Below are 17625 nucleotides of genomic sequence, written 5' to 3'. Positions count from 1 at the left end.
ACTAATTGGTAATTACTTTAAGCTTTAATTCCACATCTGTGTATGGGCATGCCAATATGTTGATACACAAATATTTCATTGAGTTCTATTTAAAATAAACGTAGATGATCTGAGGCTTTTTTACTTCACATTTTCCTGAGACAACATCATTATGAATATCAAAAGCCTGAAAGTTAGCACTGAGGTACTCACTAGGTTCTGCCTCCCACTACTTTAGCAGTGACTGCAGACAGCTTTTTGCATGTTGCAGGCATCAGCCAGCGAGGGACTGTTAATAGCATATTTGAGGCTTACCTTACATCGCAGTTTTTGTGTAAACCATAGTTCCCAACACCTAGATTTAGAATTTCAAGGGTAAAGTGCTTTGGGCTACAATTACAATTTAATATCTTTCTCAGGTTGCTTTGTTGTGGGTGTTCTGAATCTTCCTCTTCCTAGTCTGCTCCTTACACACCAGCCTGTCCCATACGGTGACAGTGGCACTCCCATTTCCTGTCTGTGTTTGTTAGGATAAGCAAGGGTGTCTTATGCATTTTGATTATGCAGCTCAACAGGAGTTTCAGAGCCTTTTGTGAAGCAAATGGCTCTGCTACACTCGAAGCACCCAGAGCAGGGCTGTACGATGCGTGCTGGAGAACAAGCCCTTATACAGTACTCTTGGCTGCTATAACAAATTGAAGGCTTGTCGTCTCAGCCAAGTTCTGGACCGCATGAGAAGACGACTTCCCGCTGAGCAGAACTGAAGTGCAGGAATCCCTAATACAAAACGAACATTACAGTGATACTCTGGAAAGTTTGGAACATGGTACATCCGTCTCTTATTCCATGCAGTACTTATGCACATACCCCTCATGCTGAGTATCCATCATCAACAATAATCAATCCTCACATCTCTGCTGTGAGGTAGGAAACACGAGCAGTGAAAGAGATTAGGAGCACAGAAACAAACAAGCAGAAGGTCAGTGAGGCAGTTTCTGAACCTCATCTTAAGATCAGAAATTGTCTAACTTACACACAGGCAGTGTGGTACCGGCTCTGTCCATTTTGTGTTAACAGCTCTTCTCTTCCTAATTTCTAGCTTTCCTTATCAGCTGTGATACAGAAGGTTCAATCCCATTGGAATGGGAGAGCAGCCTTGGCCTTCAGGCTGTTAGGCTGACCAAGCCCAAGCTCCTCAAAAGCTTTCTTATTCTATCTGCATATTCCACTCGGAGTTTTCTTTCTTGAACTTGTAAGTTAAAAAAACCCAAACAATACAGTATTTTCTAGATGTGACTTTTGTAACTGGTGCAATGACATTATCATTACTTCTTATGCAACTACGCTTCTTTGCCTTTAATACAATGCATGTATGGCTTAAAGTTGTCTCAAGGTCACCTGAGACCTGTCTGTCATTTCAGACAAGTGACTTCCTATTTATTGGTTTCTGGTTAGCAGTCTATAAGAGCTTACTCTTGCAAATTGTGTGTGGTACCACACTGCATCTTGTTTTTACTGTTTCTACCCTCAAAAATCATCTCACTGTTCCCACTTGCCGTTCTGAATTAGTGACTCACACATGGACTCTCGGGAGACTTCTGTTCTATGGCAAGCACAGAACAAGCCCATGCAGCTCCGAATAATTTCTGCTATTGCAGCACATTCATGCTGTGACATGCAGATATTGGTAAAGCAAAATGGCACCAACACAACAATAATACAGAAAAAAATAAGAAAAAGTTAAGATCACAATGCAGAAAGCTGGCAAGGAAGGAAGGAAAGAAACAGATATGCTAATTCAAAGTACCTTCAATTTTGCAGTCAAATCTAGCAGCACTTCCTTCCACAACCTCTATGTCAAGGATTGTTTTAGTAAAATATGGCTTTACATGGGGCTTTTCCTCAGCCACTTCTTCAAGGAAAGCATCTGGAGGAGAGTGAAGAGATAGTAAATTATTTTACAGGGCATGTTCTCAAAACATGCATTTTAATTTTTTATTACCGGATGGTAATGAAAGCATCTTTTATTTAACTTAATTCTTTAAGGCTAATGAGACAGCGAGGATGTTAGCTGCTTACTATTGTGCCAATCTTTCGCAGCTGGACAAAGAATCAGGCCATAAATAGAATGAAATGAACATGCAGGCCACCATGCTATGAATGATCTTTAGTTTTTTCCTTGCATTTGTTTCTAATTGAACCTGGACTTCTGCTAGTCAGAGGGTAAACCGGGCCCACAGTCTACATGGATATGTCAAAATTGCTTGATTTTCAGAAGTCTCAAACATCTGCCCCTCTGTTTGTTACACACCACAAATCCACATTTCTAATGGGGACACAGGGGAATAATGGAGACACCTTTTTTTTCTTAAATGCCCCTCTCTGAGGAGCACGGCTAATGTAGAGTATGTCTTAGTTACAGCAAGTTTTAATACTTTATTGCTTGCTCGTCTGCATGAGAAGGCAATATATCACTGTAATCTTTGTATAAACACGCATTCCCAAACTGATAGAAAGTGCAGCTGACAAATCTGCCTTAATTCTTTGGCTTTGAAAAGAGTTTACTGCCCGTTCTTATACTGGGGCATTTTGAGTAGCAGAACAATATGAGAACAATGAATTTTTGATAGATTTCTTTAAAAAAAAAAAAAAAAAGAGAGAGAGCAAGCGAGCACAGGAATAACCAGCTCAATGATTGGTCTCTGGCAGTTTCCTAAAAGTTTTAGTAAGATGGATTCACAGAGAGGTAAAAATATGGTGCAGCAAAATTCCTTACCTTCATTCTCTACTTTGTCTGCATTTATAGGGCTGGTAGGTGAGCTCCCAGAGGCCTTCCTCCCACTCATACCAGAAATCATTGCCATGGACGACAGTCTTCCTATTGCTCGGACAGCATGGCCTGTTTTCTAAGACATAACATAAAAGGCTTCTGATCAATCCAATCCAACTGGCATGTGATTTTCTGTAATAATCGTGCTTCGGACAAATTATCTGGGATCTCTGCAAACCTCACTGGAATTGTTGGACAAACTGCTTATATATAGCTCTGTTGTTTTAGGAGAGACAGAGCAGGCTGGTCTGAATTACCAAATTTAGTTGCAGATATAAACTTCCCCTGATGAACTCATACCTAAATGAATGTCTCTGTTAGCTGCGGATAAAAAGCACTGTGCAAGAGGAGGGCCAGCAAAAAAAGCTATGTCCGGTTTAACTGGAACTTAGCTCTGGTGGGGGGGCGGCTCTCTCAACAGCCATAGGGGCTGGCCTGAGTTTCATCGAGGATGAATAACCAGCTTATACAAAATGAATGAGAAAGTACCATCTGCATGATGGAAGTAGACCTCTGACAGGCTCGAGAGTCAACCACCAGGATACTAAAATATGCTCAAACTACGTCTGAGCCTCTAGTACAGATGCTTGTATTTTTGTACAGCTTGCATGAGCTCCTAAGAAACATGTACAGTAGCACATAAGAGGAAATATAAGATAGATTTATGTAAATGAATATTTTGTAGGCTACTCAAAAGGCTGGATCCAGAATTTTATACATCAACTCCCCTAGCTATCAAAATGGCACAATGGACCTGCTACAACAGTTTCAGCGTTAGGAAAAAAGAAGATACGGAGACCAAGTATGTCAAAGAAAATTATTAAACCAATCTGACAGAATCCGCGAGAAGCTTGGTGCTCCAACAGGACAGAACTACTGGCTTAGGAGAATGAAACTGCCATCAAAATGAGGTACCTTTAGAGAGGCCAGGCGGATCAGCTTTCCCCTAGCTGTTCAGGTTTCTTAAGGAGAATGTAATCCCCCAGCCCTCAGAGGCATGGAGAGGGCAGGGAAGAGAGATGGTCATACCCCCAAAAGAATAGGAAAAACTCTACTTGAACTAATACGCCTCTCAGTAGCCTGAAATGGAATCATCACGTGTTAAATCTATGCAGCCGCGCACCCTCCTACTGCTTGCCCATAGAAACCAAACCTGCTTTACTGCATTCATACTCTGGCCGCAGTGGGGTTTTCACCAGCAGCAGAAACCACCCAGCATGACATGTTTCTCAGAATCATAAACATTACAAATAGAGGGACTTATTAGGATAACTAGCCCAATTCGATGTCCTCTTCATTACCTGCCATTTTCTTCTGGCCATATATTTCTTCATCCTATCTTTGGAAAGTTTTTTGGCTTCCATGTTTTTGGTGTCTTTTTGCAGCCAAGGATGCTGAAGACATTGAGTACAATTAAAGCGACTCCTGTTTTCATATAAAAAGACTAGTCAGTGTTGCCATTAACGACAGTTGAACCTACCTGCTCTGACATTATTTTGTGCTCTCTTTTCTGAGAGCTGGTTTTTCTGTTTCCTAAATTTAGCAACATAGATCACCTGACGCTGCTTTCCCAGCCGTGCTTACTTCTTAAACAAGTTCTTGTTTCTTTCACAATTTCTGGAGGTTTTTTGAGAGAAAACTGTGTATTTTTAAGTGTTAATAAAACATTATAAAACAAAGCACAAAAAGCCATATGTTTTAGGTGTGGAACACATACAGCAGAGCCATAATGGCAGTGATTCAGCTACCTCATGCTGGCAGAACCCTGTCCCAGATCTCCTTCACTTACTGAGGTTTCCCCTTTCCCACCACTTAACATCCTCCTTCCCTGTAGCACTGAACGTTTAACAAAAAAGAACTGTCCAAATCTCTAATCGAGTCACACCCATCCTTCACTTTGTCCATGGTACACAGATAAATAACCCTCTGTTCTCCATCCATCTGACTGCAAACTCATTGGAAGAAGTACATTTTCCTTCCTTGGTTTGTTCAGAGCCTGCTGTAAACAGGGCTTCCAACTCTGTTTTGTTTTGGTTTTTTTTCTTGCCCAGTTGCTAGATTTATAGGAAAGTTGCCTACTCAGAGGTACCACAATGAAAATGCAACACATGGAAATAAATCTGGCCAAATTGCAACCCATTCAGATCAAGACAGAACATGTTATGCAGGAATCTGTGTCACGCAACAGGGAAGATGAGAGTAGCCACACAAAACCTCAGGCAAGTTGAGGGAAGGGAAAAGCAGAATGAGCAAGCAATTAGAAGAAAGTGCTCCATTCAGACTCTGCACTGTAAAATAAGTGAGAGCTGCACATAGAGAGAGATGGGCACACGGAGCACCTTATAAAGTATCCCCAGAGATGCCTCCATCAACATGGAGATTCACCGTGGGGAAGCAAGAATGACAAGTTCAGCTAAATGCAAACACAGAAAGTGTATCAAGTTCACCAGCTTTACTTCATATCTTTCTTTAGTAGATTGCTGATAAAGTCCTTGGCATCATCAGAGATTTCATCAAAAGCCTCATCATCGAAGTCCCACGTTGCTGAAGTAACATTGGCTAGGGTTTCATTGTCATTGTCTCCCATGAAAGGAGAAAGTCCGCTGACCCTGGGGATAGAATAGACACAGGCACAAAACAAACAGTGTCAATTTGTGAATTATCAGAGGAGCAAATTAGTGTCGTGTGCGACGACATCTATGCTGTGCAGATCTTGATCAGTAGAAGCTCCCTTAAAAAAAGACTCAAAGCTTAACTACAGATAGTCTTATGGGAAGGAAACTAGAATTCTGACTGCAAAACTGAAAGGAAAGTGCTGTTTCTTTCCCTTTTCCCAAGACATTTTTGAGGAAAGAACTAGAATTAGGTGAAAGCAGAGCATACTGGATTCTTAAATGATGTGTCTAGTTCTGCAGAAATAATACCAGAACTTGCACACTAAATGCAGTTGAGTAGCTTGGGTTTTTTTCCCCGTGCTTTCAGAGTGACTTTGCTGCCTTTACTGTCAAACCAAGGGGGTTTTGTACATTTTATTCCATTTACTCCTGCAGAGAGGGCCCGAGAAGAAAGATGCATCGTGAAATCATTAAATTCACAGGGCTATTTTGTAAACAAACCCACCCTGAGTTATATAGCCAGATAAAACAGTGCTACATCGCTGCAGGATGTAGAGTTATGCAGATGCATCCAAAAGTAATTTGGTCTTTATGTTCTCAATCAGTCATGATGATGCATGAAATGGAAATAATACTCTTTTATAACCTAAGTTGAGCTTCCAAGGCTTTTTACTCAATATAACTGATAAATTGCCAGTGAAAGGCAATTACAGAACATCACGCTGTCATTTTTGCAGAGTATCATTCTCCAGCTGAGCGTTGTCCTCTACTGTACTGTACCATTGTGCATCCAGATACTTCGATTCCCATACGTATCACCCTTCCAGTAAAAACTTTCAGGTGAAAGGTTGCTTATTGCTTAGAACTACAAGTTATTCCATTTTCCAGGTCCTTTTCCTGGCATGCAATTTACATAATAACGAATTCTTCATGAAATTTCACAGACTTTATTTGCTTTCTCTGTACAATCATGTCAACCAGTTACAACTACCAGTTACATTTCAACAGGGGAACTTACTAGGGTTCTGAAAATACTGTATGAATATCGTGGTGCTACTGAATATCACAAAACAGACTGGTGGAAAAAGAGATTGGGATCAAATAAAGTAATCTACTAGATTGATAATATTGATATAATCTCCTCCAAAGTTATTTTGCTACTCTTTTGTTACTAATTACATTCAAAATCTGATTTGGAATTTGTTCCTCAGGATTTTATTTCTGTAAGTAAAGCAAAAACACACTCATCAAAGCCTCAGACAAAGCAGATACTAAATCTTTTACCATTTCTGAAAGGTGTAAGAAGTACAGCAGAGTCTAGAATTGTACATGTATACTTCAGAAATTTGCTGTTAACAATGCATGAGCTGAAGATAAAAGGTTTGTTTCTTCTCAGGCAGAAAGAAGTAACTCAGAACAGAAGGTGTTTGCTGTCTTACTTTCCATTATATGGGTGCATTCAAATGCAACAGTGAAGCATGACTTTATAAATGTATAAGGTGGCATAAACCCATTTATGAACATATAATAGGCATGAGTTACAGAAAGCTGAAAGATTAATGTACCAAAAAATGCTCACATAAAACAACTTTGACACAACTCTTCTGTCTTTGACGCTTAATTTAGTGGAAGAGACAAGATTTATGCCCAATAGCACAGGAGAGTTGGTATAGCTGTGGCGCAGTAAGAGACTGTTCTGCCCTCATGCACATCAGCAGTCACTGTCAGGTAAACAGTTAAAGCAAAATCTCTGTCCTGGAATCAGCAAAGCACTCCTGCAGGGCTTTAAACCTATCTCCAGTCCAATATTGAAGCATTTTCCTATTTATGACGATGTCATCATTCTCTATAATGTTTCAGAAAGTGACAAAATCTCATCCAGACTGCAGCTCTAAGTTTTGTGTTCCAGACACTGACTGCTAAGTTGTCTCTTTTTGGACTATGTAGTAAGTACAATAATCTCTCAGCCAATTCAGCAGCTGCCAGAAAGGCTCACATTTTATACAAACGAAGGGTCTGTGAAGTATTTCTTTAGTTCCCTGTCAATATAGGAGATGCACATCTTCTCTTCATCCAGTTATGCTTCCAGAGGACGTACTTGGGCAGCCAAAGCAATAACAATCCCATTTCCCTTCAATACTTGATCAAAGTATGGCAAAGGTGACCTCTGCATAATATTACCACAAATAGTATTGTGCAGCTCTTGTGCTACATTGGACAATATTTTGGCCTATTTCCAGAGCTTAAAGCTGCAGTATGGAGAGATCATTTCCATGCTAAAAAGACTGCTGCAGATACCGAGGCATTGCTTCACGTGGAAACACCACTATTCCACACTGCCATAAGAGGCAGTGCTTATAGAGACATCCAGCCTTCTGGGCAAAGGGACACTGCTCATCACACACAGCTTTGAGGGATGAGGATAAATAGAGGGAGATTAGAGAGGAAAAACCCTTTGGTTGTTTTGGTTGGCTTTTTAATATTTTTTTTTTAAAAAGAATTGCATGACAGAATTATCTCATAAAATCTTAAATGCTGTGGTACGACTGACCCATCCCATGCATTTAGTGAATTACCAGATGGGTATCGTTAAGCCTCCACTCACTGTCATGTCCAAACACCAGTGTAACAATACCCATTCAAACATTTCAATGAACCTATTTCTGTATTTCTGAGCATGTTGTTGCAAATTTATAAGGCTAAAATAATTTTCTCTCTTTCCCACAGTTTTACACTGTGAATCACTTGCCTTGTCATGGAAATACTTGTAAGGAGACCCAGATCCTTGTCTACAGTCAGAAAACAAAATCCAGCAGCTAGTGTAGATTATAACCAGAAATTCTTATCTTTAGCACAGATTTCACTGACCTAAGTCTTGGCTGTTCATTTCTTAATAGCCATTTAAAGTAATAATGGCCCAGCAACTCTTTTGACAGATTATGGAAACAATTTCTTTTTGGAATGCTGCAGCTAAGTGATAAAGATGAGCTCCCACTCCAGAAAATTAATACTGAGCTTACACTGCAAAGTTACTAGTAGGCAGGCAGCAAGTTGTTTACTGAAAACATTTTTCCAGCTACTTAACCAGACATCTTCCTGGCATGTTGAGAACCGTTTGTTTAGAAAATCTTTCACAGTTTCCACTTCTAAATAAAGAAGAAAATATGTAATCCTCTGGAAGTTCCTTAACATTTATTGGTCTGTTCTAACAAAGCTCTGAGTGTAGATTTAGAAATGTTAAGATCAAAAGGGTCCAATGTGGTCGCCATGTATGCCTATGTAACAAACACCATAGCATTTCACTTGGAAATCTTTGCATTAAGACTGCCACTAATCTGGGAAAGACAAATTTACTGCATGTCTCAAAAAGCCAGACCAAGCATTCCTCTGCAAGCAGTGCTTCCAGCAGCAACTGATTTGGACTGACAACACGGAGCAGCTCCTTACAGTCTCTGCATTGCATAAGCAGTGAGAAAAAGTAACAGATCACAGTATAGAGAATACTATCTGCTTCTGATATACCTGTGCAGGTCATGTCAAATAAGCACATGATAATGCCTGCACCCTGCAGATCGTGTAGTAATTTAATTCTTTTACAAGTGAAATAAACCAAATAAATAGTCTCAGGCTATTCTGCGGGGGGCACGCATCCACTGGACAAAAACGCCTTTTCCTTAGCTGAGGGCTGACTGACTCCCACACTGTCATCTCAAAGAAGAAACAGACCACTGAACCCACGTAAAGGAAGACAGCTCACTGCTGAAGCCAGGGTGTTACTCTGTTCTCATCCTTGTTTTACATGCCCAGCGGATTCATGGGGAATGAAAATTTGCCAGTGCCACCAAACAAATAATTAATTTTCTTTTGAGCAGTGCAGTCAGGACATTAAAGCCCTCCTAACTTCCTTTACTGAAAGAACAAGGAGTGCTCTCTCATCTTTATGTTAATGAGGCTTAAATTTTTCATACGACATGGAGCCAGGTGTTAGCCAGCAGCGTGTCTTGTCTTATCAAAGTCCCAACCCAGTGCACCCAAAAGATGAACGATGCTGAAAGACCTTTCAACGAACCCGAACTGCCAAACTAGGGAGAAGTTACAGCAGTGATGAATAACACAATAGATAAAAAGGAATGGGAATGGTTGGGGAATCAGGGTGTGTGTTATTAGGAAAGCGTTGAAGGAAAAGAGTATACAGCAAGATCAAATATGTAATTAAAAAGCAGCCTAAGAAATAGCATCTTTAAAAACTATTGACAGCAATCAACTACTCTGAAAAGATATATACTGCCTGGCACTGATAAAGCAAGAAGAACTAATAGAAAGCAAGGAGAGGTTTGAATCAGCCACAGCCAGTTCCTCACTGAAACTAGTCAGATGCTATGGTGACAGAAGGAAAAGGGCTATCCACTTTCACCGTACGTACACACAGTGCTGAAATCTCAGACTGAGATTTGGTCTGAAGTAAAAAGAGAATTTAGAAATTGTTTGAGATTACTAAATACTGGAAACACTGACTATCCAAATGGATCGTCAGAAAAGAACTAGAAATAGAAAAAACAAAAAACAAATTCAGCAGTGCCCAGAAGAATAAATGGGACAGAAAGAGCTAGGAAGAATTCAGGAGGTTTAACCTTCATTAGATAAAGATGATTGTAAATGCAAAAAGAAACACTGAAATAGACATAAATGGAGATGATATACACAAGCTATATTTGTGGCCTGTTACTTCAAAGGCAATAGATCAACTTGAGTATGTGGGACAGTACTGCGATGCAGAACAGGACAGAGAACAAGATAAAAGTGGAAGATAAAAAACATGAGATGGAGAATATGAACAGGGAAGTTTAAAGGGAGAACAAAGACTGTTGCAGAGACAGGACAGAATCCAGAAAGGTTAAAAGGATTTAATATGCAGCTTAGGAATGTGGAAAGGGAACCCATGAGCTGTAGGATGGAATTAAGTCAGTCATGCCACAAGGAAGACAGATGCAGCATCCCAACAGAGCATGTGATATCTGTACTTACGCCTGCATAGCAGAAGGCTAGGAGGGAGGTTTTGCTGCAGGGTTTTGGAGGAGCGCTGTAACCCTGTTTCCTACCTGAGATTACATCCCACCCATTTGTTCTTCTGCAGGGACAACCCTTCACCCACTGAGAGCTCTTTGGCGGCTCTTTGCTAAACCTGGTTTGTATTCATTGTTGCACAGGACATAATGGAAACACAGCCTCCTTCTAGGCAGGTTACAGGTCACTCAGCAGACTAGAATCCTACCTTAAAAGAGGTGTTAAGTTATGCAATACCATGCTCCCTGCTGCTTCACTTAGGACATATGATGGACACAGCAGCTTTGGGCCATCACTGTCCTTAAGTCCAGTGCTGCTGCAGTGCTCACTTCTTCCTTCATGGCCCCGCTTGCCATGTCAGGGGGAGGGGGGCTGCAAATGCTAAGTTACAAGCACAGTGATGGTATGTGAGACAGACACCAAATGAGTGAGTCTTGCACTTCCTGCATGAGATTTGGCAGTTCTGAGCTTATAATCAAAACAGGAAAGTGGAGCTACAGCTCAAGAGAGATACAGTTCTCAATGACTTTATTTGCATTCTGTGATGATGATGTGATGGTCCATTTTGGATAATGGCTCATAGTTGTGAGTCTGCAAAAATAGCTGGGCTTTAAGGAAGCAAAGACAGATTGGGAGCCTGTCGCTCTGGGGTGGAGAGAGAAGGTCCAAGCAATGACTCACAGGTCTTCCCTAACTTCAGTTGCTTTATTCTTATCGCAAGAAAGGCAAAAGCTGATTATTGCTGTTAATCATTATTGCAGCAATAGCTATGCATCAAAAAGAAGATTTTTGTTGTGTTTGGGTAATGTAATTTTCCCCTCACGAGGAGTTAAATGAGCTTAAAGACACCTTAGCAAACACGTAATTTCAAAATATATTTCACAAGGCATATCAGGCCATCTGAATCAAGGGTAACACCATCCCATCAGCTGAACATTACAGCATCCAAGTATCTTGCTTCTGGTGACACAGAGAACCGGGAAGAAGCAGTTCTGCCACTGCCGGCAGACTGATCTTTGGCAAGACATTTCACCTCCTCTCCATCTTTCACCTGCTCCCTTTGCCTTGTCTACTGAGATGCTGACGGTGTTCTCTAGCACGTACTGCACTGGAGCAGCACCCTGGTTGCATGCCGTAGGAGCACACACAACCGCTATCACCAATTTTTGCCTCAGTTGCCTGGCATGTCACTGCTTATACTGCAAAAACCCAAAAACTTGGATACAAACGACAGCAAAAGACATTAAAGCCCCAAAATGTGCATATCACGCTGTGGTTAATGTTTTGTTCCTCAACGTGTGAGAGGCCTCTAGGGGGCAATGCAGCATTGATGTAACTGTTGGGTTTTCCATTGCCGTGCCGGCAGCCTGGGATCTCCATACCGCTCTTCCAGTGCTGTGTAAATCCCGAGGCCTCAAAAGTTAGAGAAAGAAATGAATTTGTCATCTGAGTACTGCGTGTGTGGTCTACCTTGTTTGAACAACAGAATGATCCAAACGGGCTTTCAAGATCTAGAAAGAAATGCTGGAAGTGAATGGAAAATAAAGGTCCTGTAAATAAACTGGCAGAGCAAAGTGACCTTGAAGAGTGTAGCACACTTCACGTAAGAAACAGAAGATAACAGAAATATTCAGAGTTTTTGCTGGGAGTGAGGGAGTTGGTGTAGTAGTTTTTGCACAGGACAAGAAGGAAAATTATGTTGCTTGGTTTGGAAATGAGAAGAGTATGAGAACAAATATAGGCTGACAGGCATTCAGAATCATGGAAAGTCTGAGTAAAGATGAGGTGAACAACTGTGCATTGCCAGGTGTCAAGAAAGAAGGTAGCCAGGGAGGAAGGGACCCTTATAAAAGAAAGTAAGGTATTGAGAGAAAGAATGAGTGCCTTTTGAAAGAACGAGTGCAAAGCAGGTCTGCCATTTACTTACTATTGAAACTGGAGTGAGGGAGAAAGAACCATGCTCCAAACTGAGCTCTTTTCATTTGTTTATATGACATTAAATGTGTAAAGTCACAGCTGGAAGGAGATAGCTTGCCGTTCTAGGCATGGAGATCTCATTTCCATATACATTTCTCTAGACCCATTGAAGTTCATCATCACATGTCATCAAATCACATATAAAGATCAAATCAAATACTAAAACATGTAACCAAGAGCTGCAGCCAACTGTCCTCTAAAATATTTCCATAAACTTGATCCCTGCTGCTTATAAGATGTATTTATCCAGTGGTACCTGCTTAGTAATAAATTAAAATGCACTGTGAACAGATACGATAATGCTGGGATACTTTAGTCTGTCCCACGAGGGATACAATCTGAATAAGAAGACCCCAGAATTTCACAAAAATTATCTCTCTTGGGAAGGAAAGAATGGAGATTATCAGTTGTTAGTTCATGCCCAAACATTTCTCTTTAGCATCTGGGAAGGAAAAACAGTTTAAAGTTAATAATAAAATACTGTCACACTGTCTTTTTAAATGAGATGAAGCATTACTGGTTTATGATGCAAGACGTAAAGCACTAAATAGCTGAATTTCCAGAGCTGCTAGTTCTGTGGTTTACCAATTACACCCTTCAGAGAGCAGAGAATTTTTGTTGAACATGCTGGAGCTGTTAATTAGAATACAAAAGGCCTGAAAATTGGAGAAGAATTCAAAAGTTGATGGAAATTTCATATGCTCAGCAACTGTCAGGATTTGTGTTAAGAACAGCAAAGGTACTCACAAAATGTAGCAGATAACTCCTATACTCCACATATCTGTTTCATATCCAATAGGTTCATAGTTTATAACTTCTGGAGCCACAAATTCAGGTGTCCCAAAGAGAACTTTCAGAGAACCTGCATTTTCTGTGAAGAATAAAAGAGAAAACCATTAACTGCTGCATGCAGATTTTTAAAAGAATTATTCCCTAGTAACAGGTGAACCAGTTTTGCCCTCATATTTGTAATTTTCTTAAAGATCCTTATCAGAAAAAAATTAATAATGGCTGAACCCCTGTTTTCTTAGCTGATACATGTATAGCAATAAAGAATTATTTATTAAGCATCCTCAAGGACACAGCATCGTACAAGGCACATAATAAGAAGGTTTCTGTTGCAAGGAGTTTCCACAAGACCAAGTCTAAGAAAGAGGAGAACTTTTAGTGTTTAATTCAGTTGTGGATGCCCTGAAGTACTGAAGTGTTTGAACCTCCATCACTTTCGCAGTTGCCCAAGAGGACTTCAGGATTCCAGTGTTAGAAATAAATTGAAGTTTTCACAAATTATCTAAGTTTTATCAAAAGCTCAGATCTGCTCAGGGATTCTACTGTAAAGAGAAACAGTAGTGATAAAATTATAATAAGAAGAAATAACACATGACACATTTTTTGTAGTTTAAACAGGAAAGAAAATCAATACTGCGTTGCATGTCTCTGAAATTTGAAGTGGCACAGGTCAGTGGTGAAATGAGAAAAGCAGATGATGTGCACCTGTCAGATCACTACCTTGTCAGTAAAGCTAGGTTTAAGACAGCTCTCAAAGCCAGGCTTGCCTGCAAGCATACCTGTGAAGCTCCAGGGCAATGAAAGGGGACCAAGAATGCTTAGTCATCAGCTGCTATGCCAAACCTTTATTCAGCTGGCCTGTAGCACAGGTGTCCTACATTTGGCTCTGCTTAAACACAATGTGGATGCTTTTAAAATGAGCTACAATGAAGCTACTGCTAGCAATATGAACTGAAAGAATGAGGTCATGGGACATGTGAAGCCGTTCCTCATATTTCTTGTGCTGACCCACCAGTATTGCTCTACTGGAAAAGAGAGGGATTAAGGTAGAATAACAACCTGTATAGAACCTAGTATTGCCTGTTTGTGCTGCCAGTGTGCAGCTATGAGTGATATGTCTAACTTCTGGTCATAGTGTGAAACACAAGTAATTTATATAGAACTTATTGGGCAAATCTCAGTGGACTCATTTTCATTGATGCTCATTCTAAATAGGATGGGAAGAAGAAAAGAAAAGAGTAAACAAGGTCAGGAAGGAAGGAAACTAAGGAATAGAATAATAGAATTACAGAATTGCTTAAGTTGGAAAAGACCATCAAGTCTAACTGTTAACCCAGCAATGCCAAGTCCACCACTAAACCACGTCCCCAAGCACCACACCTACGTGTCTTTTAAATGCCTCCAGGGATGGTGACTCAACCACTTCCCTGGGCAGCCTGGTCCAATGCTTGATAACCCTTTCGGTGAAGAAATTTTTCCTAATATCCAATCTAAACCTCCCTGGCACAACTTGAGACTGTTTCCTCTTGTCCTATCACTTGTTACTGGGCAAAGGGGCCCAACCCCCAACTCGCTACAACCTCCTTTCAGGTAGTTGAGCGATAGATGATGTAGAGAGCTATAAGGCCTCCCTTCAGCCTCCTTTTCTCCAGACTAAACATCCCCAGCTCCCTCAGCCGCTCCCCACAAGACCTGCCCTCCAGACCCTTCCCCAGCTTCGTTGCCCTTCTCTGGACATGCTCCAGCACCTCCATGTCCTTCTTGTCCTGAGGGGCCCAAAACTGAACACAGGATTTGAGGTGCAGCCTCACCAGCGCCGAGTACAGGGGTGCGATCACCTCCCTGCTCCTGCTGGCCACACTATTCCTGATACAAGCCAGGATGCCATTGGCCACCTGAGCACACTGCTGGCTCATGTTCAGCCAGCTGTCAGCCAACACCCCCAGGTCCTTCTCCGGCGGGCAGCTCTCCAGCCACTCCTCCCCAAGCCTGTAGCGTTGCCTGGGGTTGTTGTGACCCAAGTGACTGAGCCATGTTGAACCTCATACAACTGAATAGGTTATGGATTGGGGGAAAAAAACAATCCCAGTAAAAAATTTGTATTATAAAAATATAAAAATGCCAGGAAACATATTGTTTCTGGTTTGAAACAGTCTTGGATTTAGGTTGAGAAATTTGTCCAGTCTGTACATGTGCCTGAGCAATCAGTATTTGTCTTAAGTGAGATTCATTGCATTACATTTATCTTTTGTGCAAGAGTAGCATCCAGATTAGGCACAGTAGAATGACATAGTGAGGAACCATCTCTCTCCCAAAGATTATGTTAGATTACCATCTAAACAAAACACATATGAATGGGAAGAAAACCAGATGTAACAGATTCCAATCCTGCTCCTGTTAAGGTTACCACAAGTAGAGACATCTGCAGCTCTGTAATCAAGAGAAAAGCTTAAAAAACCTCAAACAACAGCAGATCAAAGTTTTGAGAAGACTACAACAGAAGCTACTTGTCCACAATATTTTTTTACCAGAACTTCCACTACCAAGTCCTACAACATAAATGCTGATCCTAGTACTGACTCCACACCTACAGTTACCTCCACTGAAAGCTGCTAAGTCATTTCATAAAATGTAGTCATAGACCCAAGTTAATACTCTTTTGAGGTACGCAAATCCCCAACTTACCAAATGAAAATTGAAGAATATATGGGGTTAATAACTTGCTTAAGGATCAAACAGCATGTGTGAGGCAAATTTTAAGCACTACCACAGTAATGCCCTCAGAGTTGTGCCAGTTTCCCATTTTAAATGCAGTGAAACCCTTTTTGCACTGCTCAGGTGTGGTGAGATAAAATTAATTGCAGAAACCTCATTTTCACATGTTATCCCTGCCTTCAGAAACCCATCCGTGCAGACAGTACCCATTTCTAGAGACAGAAACATCCAGAACGCCTGGGAGCAGCAGTTGTTTGACTAGCCTTTAAAAAACACATTCAAAAGCTATTTCACAACATCCCTATGCTCACATAACCAGAGTTTTCTTACCCCAAAAGGTAGGATCCTTTTCTTAATACCCAACCTAAACTGACGTAGCCTAAAACAAGGGCAATGTCTTCTCTGCAGTGGCAATCAGGAGTGATAGATCCCTCTCCTTTTCCAAGCGCAAATGGGAAGCCTAAGATCCCATCTTCCCATTTGCCTTCTTTGTAAGGCCAACACCTATCTTTTTTCCCAGCTGTCCTTATGAAAAATTACTGAAATTTGTCACAAAGAACCTATTTTCTAAAAGGTTCGTCATGATCATCCAAATCTCAGGCTCAGATTTTCACATCCAAGTTTGGAGGCTTTTCTGTGCACTGTGTAAACTACCATGAGCCACTATGTATGCAAAAGGCTGGTGTATGAAATATGCTGCCCATAGGTCAAAGAAATGTTCTTTTGAAAACATGGCACTTGAATGCAAGCATACAGTGTGAAACAACTGATACAGCATTTTCTGTGTATAAAAGAAAAAAAAAAAGAAAGAAAAGAATAAAACTTTTTCTGTGCAATAATATGTCAAGTCTTTACCCAGATGTTTACAAGCTCAGTATACAAGCAGGATCTGTGTTTGGAAATCCCTCAGTTCAGACAGAAAGTTGACAAGCTAGCTGGAAACTGTTGCTGACACTATGTATAATCAACTGATTAAAAAAAATCTTTACAGTACTCAAAAACCATTCTCTTTTCTCCTCAAGAGGTTTATCTTAAACAAATTTCTACATGTGTTCCTCAGCACACCAAAAAAGGTCAGGAAAATATCCCACTGCAGCTCTGGTATTTCCTGACAGTGTAAGAGAACTAATTAGCTGCAGAAGATGACTGCAGATGGAGCTGATTCTAATGTCTTTAAAACTGATCAAAACACTGAATATTTAGAGGCATTAGTTTGCATGAGTTACAAAAAGTTAAAAGTAAATTTCAGAAGCTGAAGTGCAAAATCAGCCATGGTTCCCTTCAGCAGACCGTTGGTCGAGCCTGTCTGCTCAGTCAGGGTCACGTCCATAGTATGAGGGCTCCAATCCCACATCTATCAAAGCCAAAGTGAATTTGACAGCCAATCCCAAAATCACAAGGCTTGAAGGAACACAAGTGGAGGAATGTGCCCTCAGTGCACCACAGAAGACAACTGGCAAGAAGAGAGCACTTAGTGAAAAGTGTTCTTAGCAGTTTTGGTAAGTAAATGAAACAGCAAAAATAGTTTTCTACTTTTGGAAAGCATCTCAACAAAATGTTACAAACGTCTTTGTGATTAACACAGTGCTTTTGCTTTATGGGTGTGGAATGGGAGGGCACTTTCTCTTCCGAGGGCAATGCCACACACCCCGAGTT

At 40.7% G+C, this 17625-nt stretch overlaps 1 protein-coding gene across 7 annotated transcripts in view; it reads right to left on the bottom strand.

Annotated features, from left to right (window-relative positions):
• Window positions 1-17625, bottom strand: part of MYLK (myosin light chain kinase) — a 224540-nt gene that overhangs the window by 2197 nt on the left and 204718 nt on the right. For 6 of the 7 annotated variants that reach the window (XM_064451202.1, XM_064451206.1, XM_064451204.1 and 3 more), the window contains 5 exons: window positions 13213-13336; window positions 5266-5418; window positions 4111-4234; window positions 2756-2885; window positions 1787-1906 (listed from right to left, as the gene is read on the bottom strand). In XM_064451202.1, the coding sequence (XP_064307272.1) occupies window positions 1787-1906; window positions 2756-2885; window positions 4111-4234; window positions 5266-5418; window positions 13213-13336 (651 nt within the window). Of the gene's footprint in view, window positions 1-1786; window positions 1907-2755; window positions 2886-3109; window positions 3198-4110; window positions 4235-5265; window positions 5419-13212; window positions 13337-17625 lie in introns of those variants that run through there. The other variant, XM_064451209.1, reaches the window with a different exon arrangement.

This window comes from Phalacrocorax carbo, chromosome 5, assembly GCF_963921805.1.
Source record: "Phalacrocorax carbo chromosome 5, bPhaCar2.1, whole genome shotgun sequence".
NCBI classification, from domain to species: Eukaryota; Metazoa; Chordata; class Aves; order Suliformes; family Phalacrocoracidae; genus Phalacrocorax; species Phalacrocorax carbo.
The sequence above is the reverse complement of the archived record's forward strand: the minus strand, read 5'-3'. Positions and strand labels throughout refer to the sequence as shown.